Source organism: Hemitrygon akajei, chromosome 13 (genome assembly GCF_048418815.1).
Source record: "Hemitrygon akajei chromosome 13, sHemAka1.3, whole genome shotgun sequence".
Taxonomy (NCBI): domain Eukaryota; kingdom Metazoa; phylum Chordata; class Chondrichthyes; order Myliobatiformes; family Dasyatidae; genus Hemitrygon; species Hemitrygon akajei.
The window spans coordinates 32,559,388-32,572,689 of NC_133136.1; the positions used below are offsets into that span (position 1 = coordinate 32,559,388).

A 13,302-nucleotide genomic window follows, 5' to 3' on the forward strand; every position below is an offset into this window, starting at 1 on the left:
GGAAGAAGAAGACTGGGACCTAGGAACTCCAGAACCGATAAAGTTTGTGACAAAAGAGTTAGCTGAAGCCTTTCATCTCATTGAAGCAGGGATAGCAAAGTTAGACGAGCAAGATTCTAATACAGAGAGGTTCACCAAAGTTTACCATGCAGTTACTGAGGACCTCAGCTGCTACAAGGCCATTTATGACGAGAAAAAGAAAAGCTCTGTACAAGCCTCGCTTGATGCCTACTTTAAGAAATTGACTTCAGTAGTAAACCGCTCCCCCCCACCCCCCAGCAGCAGAATCAAATCTTGACTCTCCAGCACCAGGTCTAACGTAATGTTACCTCACAAATGCCCCTTCCGGTATGCAAGACATCAATGGAACCGTATGTAGTTACTTTTATTATTACAGTTGGCCCTCCTTATCCGCAAGTTCCGCATGCGCGAATTAAACCTACCATGAATTGAGAAAACCTGGAAGTGCTCTTCCAGCACTTGTTGTTCGAGCATCGTTCATTCACTACTTTGTTCCTGTGAAAAAATGGCTCCTAAAAAGCAATTAGGTGGCCAAAGCAATTCCTCAAAGGCTAAGAGGGAGTGTAAAGGCTATCTCTCACTGAGAAAGTAGAAATCTTAGATCTTTTGAAAAGTGGCATGTTGCTTTCCGAAGTGGGCCATAAGGTCAGTAAGAACGAATCGAGCATTCGCACAGTAAAGCAGAAAGAAGCTGAAATTCGTGGAAGTGTTAGTGCTGCCCCTACAACGGCAAAAATGGTCTCTCTGGTTCATGATAAAGTGCTTGCGAAGACTGAGAAAGCATTAAGTGTGTGGCTAGAGGAGATGTTGCAGAAGAATATCCCTGTCGATGGCCAAATTATACGTGAAAAAGCTCTTAGTCTCTATGAGCACTACTGTGTAGTATTGAGCCTCCTCCAAATCGTCCTTATTCCCTACACAAGACAGTGTAGCAACTACTGTCAGGTATCATTGTTTGCCTCGTGTCTCGTTCGTTCGTTGCTTGTGTTGTGAGCAAGGGGAACACGTACAGTTTTTTTTCTTGTCAATATTCCCTAAACATTACAGTGTAACAACTATTTACATAGCATTTAAATTTTATCTGGTATTATAAGTAATCTAGAGATGATTTAAAGTATACGGGAGGATGTGCGTAGGTTATATCCAAATACTACGCCATTTTATACAAGGGACTTGAGCATCAGCATTTTTTGGTATCTGCCGGGGGGGGGGGGGGGGGGGTCCAGGAACCAATCCTTCATGGATAAGGAGGGCCAACTGTACTGAGTTATTATTATTATGATGTACTGTATTATTATGTTTAAGATGCTTTAGTGTTTTGGAAGTGTTTCTTAAGTGTTTTATGTGCATAGAAAGGTAAAATATATACTATATACTAAGACAAACATTTGACTAACTGACGCTAAATAAAACCAGATGTACCTCCGACTTATGTACAAATCTGACTTAAAGGCAGACTTAGGAACGGATCTCGTTCGTAACCCGGGGACTGCCTGTACTTGATTTTACCCATTCAATGCTTAGTCAAATTGATAAAATTGTTCCCTTTTGTACCACTGTTGTTGAAGGGGGATTTTAATGCTCTGCAGCTTCGTAAGTGAACATGGAGAGGCACATGTAAATAAAAACCGGACCCACAGTGAAATCTCTACCTTTCAGTATGGATATCCGGAAAATAAGGCGACAAGGGGCAGAGAAAGCTAACTTGGGTCTGGTGTCATAGGTTAAGCTTCACTATAAACATAGTCCAGGAATTCTTACAGACTGTTAGTTCTGTGGAACTGTTAGAAATCACCATTAACTGTACATGTCCAGATTTTTACTCTTTGCTGAATTCATAATGAATGTACAAATTTCTTTCACAAAGTCCAGTAGTTTTGGAATATTACTGCAGTATGATATGTTTGTTTTACTATGATATATTTAAACTGCAGCTCTGCTCTGAAGTGACGCTGACTTCCAGTTTATGAAGGAAATTTTGCATATCTCTCTCATTAAACTTCTCGCAAGCAAACCCTAGCATTGTGTCTACCATCCTCTTTTGTCTTTTATGATTCTTTTATGGTTACTTTGTTTTCACATATTTGTGCTTTAATGCCTTTGGAAACAGCAATGTATAGTGAGCAACATAAATTGATTGGTTTATTGAACTAATTGTTTAATGTTTATTCCTCTTCTAAAAATTAACAGGCTCAGCTTGGAGGTGATGGTGATCCATCCAAATCATCTTGGTTTAAAGGAGGGCAAGTACTTATTTTATTTCCTACATAAGTAATATAGGAAAGAAGCATAATCAATCCGAATAATAATTTAAAGCTATTCAGTTTCGTCATTCGTAGTTGCATGTGCTTTCAAATTAAATTTCAAGATGCACATAAAATTAATTTAAATATACTTATGATTTATCTAACGCATATTACAAAGCAAAGCTTCGAAATTAGTAATGACCTTTTACAAATCAGTGATATGACACAAGTGGCCAAATCTTGTGAATGTCAAATGCAACCATTTTAAACATTCAAAATTGAAAGTGCTGTTTCATTGAAGCTGTCACCTGATTTTACTGATTATCTTCAACGTGTTTATCAGACACAGTATGTGATGAGAACTTGTTTCTCCAACTGATAGGTAAATGTATTTTTCCCTGTACCACTCCAATTTTTGTGGCCCATTGGACAGTAATAGAATGGAGATATATTGTTTGGACTGACAAATGATATATCCACCTTTTAGCACAGATACATTTGAAAAAGAGGAGGCTTAGGGCAAAGGTTGCTAAGTTGTGTGTCACATAAGACATTAAGCTACAAAATGAACATTGTTATGTACATTCACTGTTGTACCACAGCTAGGAAGTAAAACTGAACAACCTCCTGCAAGATGTAGATAATATATCAATCAAAACAGCAAGGAATTTTCATGCTATCAGGTGATAATTGGAACAGCAATAGAGAAGATTGATATCTTCATCATTTCCTTGTTGAAATGGGACATGGCAGACAAACTTCATCAGAATGATGGTGTTTTCCTGGGTAGCAAAATATCCACAATGGCAGCAGCACTCTTCAAAGTAAAATAATTGTGCTTTCTGTAAGAAGTAAAAACAGAAAAAGCTGAAATTGATCTTTCAGTTGATGTGCCTAATATGCTGAATGTTTCCAGCATTTTCTGTTTTTATTTTAGATTACCAACATCAATACTTTTATAATTTTCATATACTGCTTATGCTCAAGTTACATCAGAACAAGGAGAATTCGAAAACATTATTAACTATCATCAGGAAGTATTCATGTAGCGTACTTTGTTGCATGATATTTCATTCTGCTTTTATCATTTAACAACCAAAGTCAAAGTTGAGTTTATTTGTCGTATACATAGGCACATAGCAACAGATAAGCAGCATTCTTAAGAAAAACATAAACTAAACTTAAGTTATATACAACTTTTACAAAAAAGAACCAAATGGGTGAAGGGAAGTAGCTGTTCTTAAACCTGATGGAGTGGGACTTCAGGCTTCTTGCTCAATGGTGTCTGCGTGAAGATTGCATTCTGATAAAAGTCTCTGAATGAAAAGCCGATGATTGAATTGTTCAGAAAGGATTTTTATTTTACTTGTACGATTTAATCTCATTCTCAGAATGCCAGTGCTCTTTGCATTATTGGGTCTTTCCTGCTTGCTTGGATCTAATTGAGAGATTTTGCTGACACCAAAGAACGAACAACAAATATAAGACTGGAGCCTCATTGGGTCAGAGATGTTGAGGACAACTGCTTTTCTTTCCTAAAGGCTGTCGGTGAAGCAGTTGAATTGCTATTGATAAGCTGATAGCATTGTGGTTATTACTTAGATTAATACCACATTTTTACTACCTGATTTATTTATTTAGTGCAATTTCAGCATGAGAATAAGGAAGTCATTATCAAATGGATTGACTGCTTTGGTAACATTAATTTGAATACTTAGCAGCTTGCAAGTATTAAGGTGGGAGAGGAGCAGAAAGGTAATTGATAGTGATATGAAGTTGTCTGAAGGCTGGGTCCAGGATAAACAGCTGCATAGACATGTTGGTTTGAATTTCTGTTTCACTGCTGTGTCCTATGCTGCGTCTCTAGTTTTCAAACTGCTGTGTTACAATTTGAAATTATTTCTGATCTCATGATTACTAGCTTAGTAACATGAAGTTAGACTGATATTTAAAAATGATTATTTAAAAGATATGATTGATTTTCAAGAGCAATAGTTAAAAGTCAGGATACTATTCGTCTGTTTCCCCCAGGTCTGGTGGTGGTCTATATGGTATTGACAGTATGCCTGACCTTCGGAAGAAAAAGCCCATCCCACTTGTTAGTGACCTGGTAAGTTTTTTTTTCTTTTCCCAGACAATCATCTGCATCTTGTTAGTTTTTATTCCTGTAATTTCTCCTTTTTATGTTGTTTTGCACTCAGCTTTTAATTCTAAGTAAACTGGGCATCTGGAATAATTTGAATAACTTGACATTCAAAAAATAAAGTCCTTGTACGAACAGCTTAAGGTGCACACCGCTGTCATGAGATTGCATGAATCAAAAAAGCTATATGCTTAAATGATGTTTTAGAGCATCTTGTGGTAACATTAAGTGTTTCTGTTCAACAATTTTAATGTGCACATTTAACAGCTTTATCTTTTACATATCCGAATCACTTCAGGCAATTAAAGCTGTTGATTTCTATAATTTACCTCTTATGCAACCACCTGGATTTGACAATTGTTTAAGTACCCAAGGGCTTATGTTACTTTCTTTATTCCTTCTAAATATACCATATGCTTTGTATAAATTTCCATTTTACAAAAATCAATAATATATTTAATATAAGCCTGCTTGTAGGAAACATGTTTTATCACAGTTCCTCATTATGATATATGTGGTGCACATGAGGGTGTGTAACCCATATTATTTCTATACCATTGCTTTAAAACAGACTTTGAAAATGTTTTATCAGAAAAAATAAGTTTTACTCAATAATAAATTAAAAATTGTAATAAAAATAATAGATTGATTTCAGGTTGAAAACGTTTGGTTTGGGCCCCCAAATCCCAAGAACTTTCTATAAGGGCACAATTGAGGTCATCCTGACTGGCTGCATCACTGCCTGGTATGGGAACTGTACTTCCCTCAATCGCAGGACTCTGTAGAGAGTGGTGCAGACAGTCCAGCACATCTGTAGATGTGAACTTCCCACTATTCAGGACATTTACAAAGACAGCTGTGTAAAAAGGGCCTGAAGGATCATTGGGGACCCGAGTCACCCCAACCACAAATTGTTCCAGCTGCTACCATCTGGGAAACGGTACCACAGCATAAAAGCCAGGACCAGCAGGCTCTGGGACAGCTTCTTCCACCAGGCCATCAGGCTGCTTAATTCATGTTGACACAACTGTATTTCTATGTTATATTCACTATCGTGTTGTATATACTATTTATTATAAATTGCACATGTGCACATTTAGATGGACATAATGTAAAGATTTTTACTCTTCATGTATATGAAGGATGTAAGTAATAAAGTCAATTCAGTCAGTGCATTATAAAGGATAAACGTGAGATTCGGCAGATGCGGGAAATCTTGCTGAGGTCCTCGAGCACTTTGTGCATATTTCGAAGGATGTAAGAGCAGAACCTTTGCTGAAGAAATACTGGATTGTGGACATACAAAATGGAAATCATGCTTGTCAGATCTGCTGGAACTCTTAGGATGTAGCAAACAGAATACTTGAAGAAGCACTGCTGTATGTGGTTCATTTGGACTTCTGGAGCTTTTCAATAAGGCCCCATGTAAATCATTAGCTTGAAATTAAATCACATAGGATTGGGGATAAAGTACTGATGTTGATAGAGAACTGGCTAACCAACAGGAAACAAAGAGTACAAATATATAGCGCAGGCAGTATATCGGGACCTGTACATTTTGGCTCAATTAGCTGAAATTACATGGAAATAATTAAAAAGGAGTAAAAAAGGCAAACTGAGTAATATTATTTATTTAAATAAAATACATTAAAAATAGAACACTGTATATGTAGGCCTCCGTTAGTCTCAATAGACCATGGATTTGCGCCTTGGAAAGTTTCCAGGGCACAAGCCTGGGCAAGGTTTTTTTATGGAAGGCCAGCAGTTGCCCAAGCTGCAAGTCTCCCCTCTCCACGCCACCAATGTTGTCCAAGGGAAGGGCATTAGGACCCATACAGCTTGGCACCGGTGTCATCGCAGAGCAATGTCTGGTTAAGTGCCTTGCTCAAGGACACACACACAGCCTCAGCCAAGGCTCAAACTAGCGACCTTCAGATCACTAGACGAATGCCTTAACCACTTGGCCACATGCCAACACAAAAATAGAACACTACTAATAGCACTACAGTACAGTGTATTAGTTCCCAATAGTTATCAATGGAGAAATTCATCCAGTGTACGTAATGAGCAAAAGCAGTGCAGACTCCTACTTCAGATAATGGACTGCCTTTCCACGGTGCTATTGATCCTCCAAATCATCATTTTCATTATAACATTCAAGATGATTGCCAATATGTTCAAATTCTTCGTAGGTCCTAACTTGTTGAAGTATTGAAATTGTTTCATTTACGGCCCTGGCCGTTTCTGGCATCTACAAGCCTGAATACTTGACACCGCATTGAGCAAAATAGTTTGGAATTGTCTTACTGCTTATTTCTCATCAACTATCAGTGACAGGACTGACTGCTCTCTGAGCACAAACACACTCAAATTATGCTATTTGAAATGTGTTCACTGTAAGCACAATGCAGCATCCAATACCCGCGTAAGTGTGCACAACTGATGCTAGCTTGAATCTGTTTGGCAGCAGTCTTCTGCTCCAATTAGTGTCCCAAATAAACTAAGGGAATCCTGGCAATTTTCTCAATGCATTTTTGTTCATTGAGAGTCATCCCAAATAAGCAGCTGCCCTAAGTAACTGATGGCCTAATTAACTGGAGTCCACTGTATTAAGGATTTAAGGTAAAACCTTCCGGTTTCCATTCAAAGCGGTATGGAAGTGATAACCCTGGGAAGATACAAAGAAGCTCCAATATGATTTGAACAGGCTCCAGGAATGGGAAAAATAGTTTAAGAATCCATGTAAGATTAGCTATGTTGGTGGCAGTCACAGGAGGCAGCTATTTTTTGTATTTTTTTTAAATGGCAATCGCTGAGGAAATGATATAACCTGAGAAAGGATATTCTTACCGTGGAAGGAATGCAGCCTTGATTCAGCCAAGACTGGTTATTGCTATTTTTGCATGGCCAGTGAAAGGAGTTTGAGTCTGAGAAATTCTGCTATTGCTGGAAATTCAAAGCGACACACACAAAATACTGGAGGATCTCAGCAGGTCAGGCGGCATCTGTGGAAATAAATAGACTTTCGAGCCCAGACCCTTCATTAGGACATCCTCGGACTTTGTTGGTTGTTGTCACAAATGACACATTTCACTGTTTCGATGTACATCTGACAAATGACAAATTAATCTTATCTGAAACTCTCAGCTTCCACCTCCAACATCACTGGTGCATGCTGTTTGTGTTTGCCTTCACCCTGGCAGTGAATAAGGCTGAAGATAGACTTCAGCTGGTTTTGGAATGGGGAAGGAAATTAAAATAGCTTGCAAGCAGAAGTTCCAGATGGGCATGGCGGATGGAGTGCAGTTGCTTGGCAAAGCTTGGTTTATCATTGATCCTTTGTATATATAACAAACCTGATAACACACCATTGAACTGAATCTATTTACATCAGAAATTGGGTGGTGGAAATGGAGTCCACTCTGATCATCACAGGCCAGTAAACTTAGTTGAGTATTAACAACAATTATTCAGATACGCTTTGACCTCATTTTCTGATTCTAATGTCAATTGCAGCACCTTTTTTATGTATTCAAATTAAAGTTTTCTTAAATATTTGGTTTGATATTCATGATTTAAGCTTTGTGAAGTCCTTTTTAATTGGTCTGCTATTACATTAATGTGCTGCTATTCTTGATCAACTGTATGCTCAACATTTCTTTTCAGCTTGTTATTCAGTTCATTATGAAATCTTATGCTGAGATGACATGCTGAAATATTGCATATTTAAATTTAAATTCTGTTGGTCTGAAGTTGCTAAACAGATACAATAATTATTTTGCCCTTCTGTTGATTCTGCATTCCAATAAAATATTTGGAGTAGCTTTTTTGCTAGTTAAAAAGATTGCAATCTCAATGGTTATGGAATATAAAGGGTTTTCTATGCACTGAATTCAGAATGATAAAAGTCAATTTTTTGCCTTTATCAATACGTGGTGAACATTTAAAACATTGAGCAAAGAATCTAATTCTTTAAAAAACATTCAGTAAGAAGAAAAAAATGAAAGCGTGAAATTAATCAAGCACCCAATCCATATACATTTCTTTCTCTCTGAGTGGGTCACGTTGAAATCAAAGCAATAAGCTTTGATATGAAAAGACTGAAGTAATAATGTGATACTAGCACAACATGATTGCTGTTAACTTAAGAAGAATTATACCCTGCAATAATTTTTGTAATTTTTTTGTATGCAAACCTTCCTTTTGTCCAGGCCATGGTAAGTGGTGCTATAATCTCCCCATTAAGTCAGCAAAGGACCTTTATGCTTGTTGATTCTCAACCTGTCATTTCTTTGTTTTGCCATATTTACAGCATTTCCATAACAGCTCTAGCACACTAAATAGTTTAATATATTTGAGAGATGTGAAACTTACATACAAGCTGTAAAGGATACTTGGGAGGAAATTATAATGCCATGATAAATTGTAGTGTTAGTAAGTGATGTATTGTTCTTTTTCTTGGTGAATACCATCCTCACTAGTGGAGTGTGACTTTGCCTTTTGTGCCCAAACGTGTATGTAGCTTGGAGATAAATTAATTATGTAATTTAAAAGTTTGTAAAATTTTGAGGATGTGAGTTGCACATGTAGGTCTAAGTGTTAGTCATAGAGATGTACAAAATAGAAATGGGCCTTTCAGGCCTACCATGATCAGTTCTTCTCCATTTATGTGCCTGCCTATACATCTCTGAAACATAGTGATTGTACCTGATTTCACCACCTCTTCTGACTGTGAGGTCAATATATTAGCCACTTTGATGTGTGTATATTAAAAAAAAGACTTTCCAGTGAAGCCTCCTTTAAAACTCCTTTTCTCTCACCTGAAACCCATGCCTTCTTGTTTTTGGTAGCCCTACCATGGGGGGAAAAGAAGATTCCAACTATATATCCTATCTAAGTCTCTTACAATTTTATTATCTTCTATCAGGTAAGTCCTTAGCCTCCTTTGTCCTCCAATTCAAGCAGTCTAATTTTTTAAGACTGTTGAATCCCTTCTCAGAATCATAATCGGGTTTAATATCATCAACACATGTTGTGAAATTTGTGGTGGTTTGCACACACTCCTGTTCAACCACATCCTTCCTATAGGGTGGCAACCAGAATGCACAATATTCCTAGTTCAGTATAATCAGCATTTTGTACATTTGCTATGTGATATCCCAATTATTGTATTTTATGCCTTGACCTACGAAACCAAGCATATTATCTGTTGTTTTTACTACACAACCTACCTGTGTTGTCACGTTAAGGGAATGATTGACTTGAGCCCCAAGGTACCAATGTTCATTTACATTCCTTAAGTGTCCTACCATTTACTGTTATCCTTATTTAACCTCCCAAAATAGATTACTTTGTGCTTGTCAGAATTAATTCTGTCTGCCACACTTTGTCCTACTTGCCATCTAATCTATGTCCTACTGTAGCCTTAGACAACCTTCCTTACTTTTCACACCATCTATTTTCATGTCATTCACAAACTGATGAATTGGTTATTCCTGAATTTGATACACTTACAGTTGCTTATAAGAAGATAAGAACAAGACATAGGAGCAGGAGTAGGCCACCTGGCCTGTTGAGCCTGCACTGCCGTTCAATAAGGTCATGGCTGAACTAGCCATGGACTCATCTCCACCTTACCTGCCTTTTCCATATAACCCTTAGTTATAGGGAAACCCTCTACTATGCAAAAATCTATCCAACCTTGTCTTAAATATATTTACTGAGGTAGCCTCCACTACTTCATTGGGCAGGAAATTCCACAGATTCACAGATCAACACTGGCGCACCTCAGGAGTGTGTGCTTAGCCCACTGCTTTACTCTCTGTACACACATGACTGTGTGGCTAGGTATAGCTCAAATACCGTCTATAAATTTGCTGATGATACAGCCATTATTGGTAGAATCTCAGGTGGTGATGAGAGGGCATACAGGAGTGAGATATGCCAACTAGTGGAATGCTGTAGCAGCAACAACCTGGCACTCAACATCAGTAAGACGAAAGAGCTGATTGTGGACTTCAGGAAGGGTAAGACGAAGGAACACATACCAATTCTCATAGAGGGATCAGAACTGGAGAGAGTGAGCAGCTTCAAGTTCCTGGGTATCAAGATCTCTGAGGATCTAACCTAGTCCCAACATATTGATGTACAGTAGTCATAAAGAAGACAAGTCAGTGGCTATACTTCATTAGGAGTTTGAAGACATTTGGCATGTCAACAAATACGCTCAAAAACTTCTATAGTTGTATCGTGGAGAGCATTCTGCAGACCGCATCACTGTCTGGTATGGAGGGGCTACTGCACAGGACTGAAAGAAGCTGCAGAAGGATGTAAATCTAGTCAGCTCCATCTTGGGCACTAGCCTACAAAGTACCCAGGATATCTTTAGGAAGTGGTGTCTCAGAACGGCAGCGTCCATTATTAAGGACCTCCAGCACCCAGGCCATGCCCTTTTCTCACTGTTACCATCAGGTAGGAGGTACAGAAGCCTGAAGGCACACACTCAGCGTTTCAGGAACAGCTTCTTCCCCTCTGTCATCTGATTCCTAAATGGACTTTGAAGCTTTGGACACTACCTCACTATTTTAAGAAACAGTATTTCTGTTTTTGCACATTTTTAAATAATTTATTCAATATACGTAATTGGTTTACTTGTTTATTATTTTTTTCTCCCTCTCTCTGTTAGATTATGTATTGCAATGAACTGCTGCTGCTAAGTTAATAAATTTCACATCATATGCCGGTGATAATAAACCTGATTCTGATTCTGTCTCTTTGGGAAAAGCAATTCCTCCTCATCTCTGTCCTAAATTTACTCACCCGAATCTTGAGGCTATGTCCCCTAGTTCCAGTCTCACCTACCAGTGGAAACAACTTTCCTGCCTTTATCTTATCTATCTCTCATGATTTTATATGTTTCTATAAGATCTCCTGTCATCCTTCTGAATTCCAGTGAGTACAGTCCCAGGCAACTCAATCTCTCCTCATCGTCTAACTTTAGTGACTCATATAGTTATCATCAGAGTTTCAGATACAACAGGAAAGTTTCACTTGTTTTAGGGTGACAGTTTTTATTAGTTTTCATAGATTTTTCTGGCTTGCCTTAAAAATTGAAAAGCCTCCCCTTTTTGCAAATTCTTAAACATATTTGATTTCACAGTTGATAGTTAAATGATTTATAACAATAAGTATTTATTTGGTGGAATTTGAACCTTTGTCCACTGTTGATCTATGACTATTTTTACTTACCGGTAAGTGTTTCCCTTCATTTGATCGTCAATGCAATATGGTCCATTTCAGATTAGATGAAGGGTCATGAGGTAACTTCCAGGTTGTGCCTTGCAGAAAATTCAAGGCTTTAGAGTTTTGGCTTTTTGACACATTGTAAGCAAATAGAATTTTTGGTGTCTTAAAGTTTTAATGTCACATAGGTGCTTATGTGGAACTTAAACCTTGCGAGGATTTAATTTTTATATTATTGTTAGTAGTATTTTTATGGTTCATTTATTTGCCTGTGATATTCTTCTGAAAATGTCGACCCATATCAGGGTGCATTTTTACATGTGTTTCACAAAATATACAGTAGAGTCATAGTCAGAGAACACCGCATCACAAAAACAGATCCTTTAGCTTATCTAGTCCATGTTGAACTATTATTCTGCCAAGTCCCATCAACCTGTACCATACTATTCTGCCTCTGTTTAGCACCAAAGCCTGGTGTAGCATCTCATTCATGTGATAGCTCAGATCAGTAAATGGCATAGATGGTGTGATTTGGAGCAAATAAATAATTCGTCTACAAATTCATTAGAAGAGCTATTGCAATTAGTACCGAAAAAACCCTACTGTTTCCATGGTCTTGTGCTCAGAAAGTATCCTTTACAACAACCTTGTATGAATAAGGTTCAATTTTTTAGCAGCACAGGTTAGCCGCTTGTGTGCAGATAATTTTGTCTTAAACAATTCAACAATTTTCAGTTCAGATGTACGTGGTTATTAATTTATATTATCCTAATCCATATTCAGTATAATTTAGTGAGTTTCTTCTGCATGTTTCCTGTTTTGTCTACAACATTACATTGACCTTTCATTTATATTATACCTGGTTTTACATTACAGTCACTTGTTCAATCAAGAAAAGCTGGCATTACCTCTGCAATGGCTACTCGTACTTCCTTAAAAGATGAGGATCTGGTAAGAGCTAGAACTTGAAAATTACTTTTGACTTCATTTCCCATTGCTCTTCATTATTTGTTTGTGAGCACGTACATTTCAACACTAGTCACTTATGTTGGGGCTGCCTGAAAGGAGACTAATCTCAAGGTTGTATAATGTATAGATGCTTTTTGGGTCTACCGTCATCAGCTCCCTGTCCCTTGAAGCAGAGGTAAACAGCAGGATTGCCAGAGCTGCAGCTGTTATGGCCAGACTGAACAAGAGAGTAGAACAACAGACAGCTGACAAAAACAGACCAAGCTGTGTGTGTGTATCGGGCTTGTGTGCTCACTGCTCTACTCCAGTGAGGGTTGGATGCCCATACATCAGCCAAGGCAAGAGGCTAAACTCATTCCACCTACGCTGCCTCAGGCACATCTTGCACATCTCCTTGCAGGACAGAATCACCAAGACAGAGGTTCTGCAGTGGGCTGACACCTTCTTCATCCACACACTACTCAGCCACAGGACACCTCAGATGATTGGGCCATGTCAAATGGATTGACCATGGACCCATTCCCACCTACATGCTGCACGGTGAGCTGAGTGAGGGTTACCACCCACAAGAAAGACCATGCCTCCGCTACAAGGACATCTGAAAGTGTGACATGAAGCTGGCAGGCATCAACCTCAACACATGGGAGGGAACAGTTGAAAACCGGATAGTTTGGAGAGCTG

At 38.2% G+C, this 13,302-nt stretch overlaps 1 protein-coding gene across 5 annotated transcripts in view; it reads left to right on the plus strand.

Annotated features, from left to right (window-relative positions):
- Positions 1-13,302, plus strand: part of LOC140737748 (protein unc-13 homolog B-like) — a 464,929-nt gene that overhangs the window by 323,728 nt on the left and 127,899 nt on the right. For all 5 annotated transcript variants that reach the window (XM_073064362.1, XM_073064363.1, XM_073064365.1 and 2 more), the window contains 3 exons: positions 2,212-2,264; positions 4,299-4,377; positions 12,529-12,603. In XM_073064362.1, the coding sequence (XP_072920463.1) occupies positions 2,212-2,264; positions 4,299-4,377; positions 12,529-12,603 (207 nt within the window). The remainder of the gene's footprint in view (positions 1-2,211; positions 2,265-4,298; positions 4,378-12,528; positions 12,604-13,302) is intronic.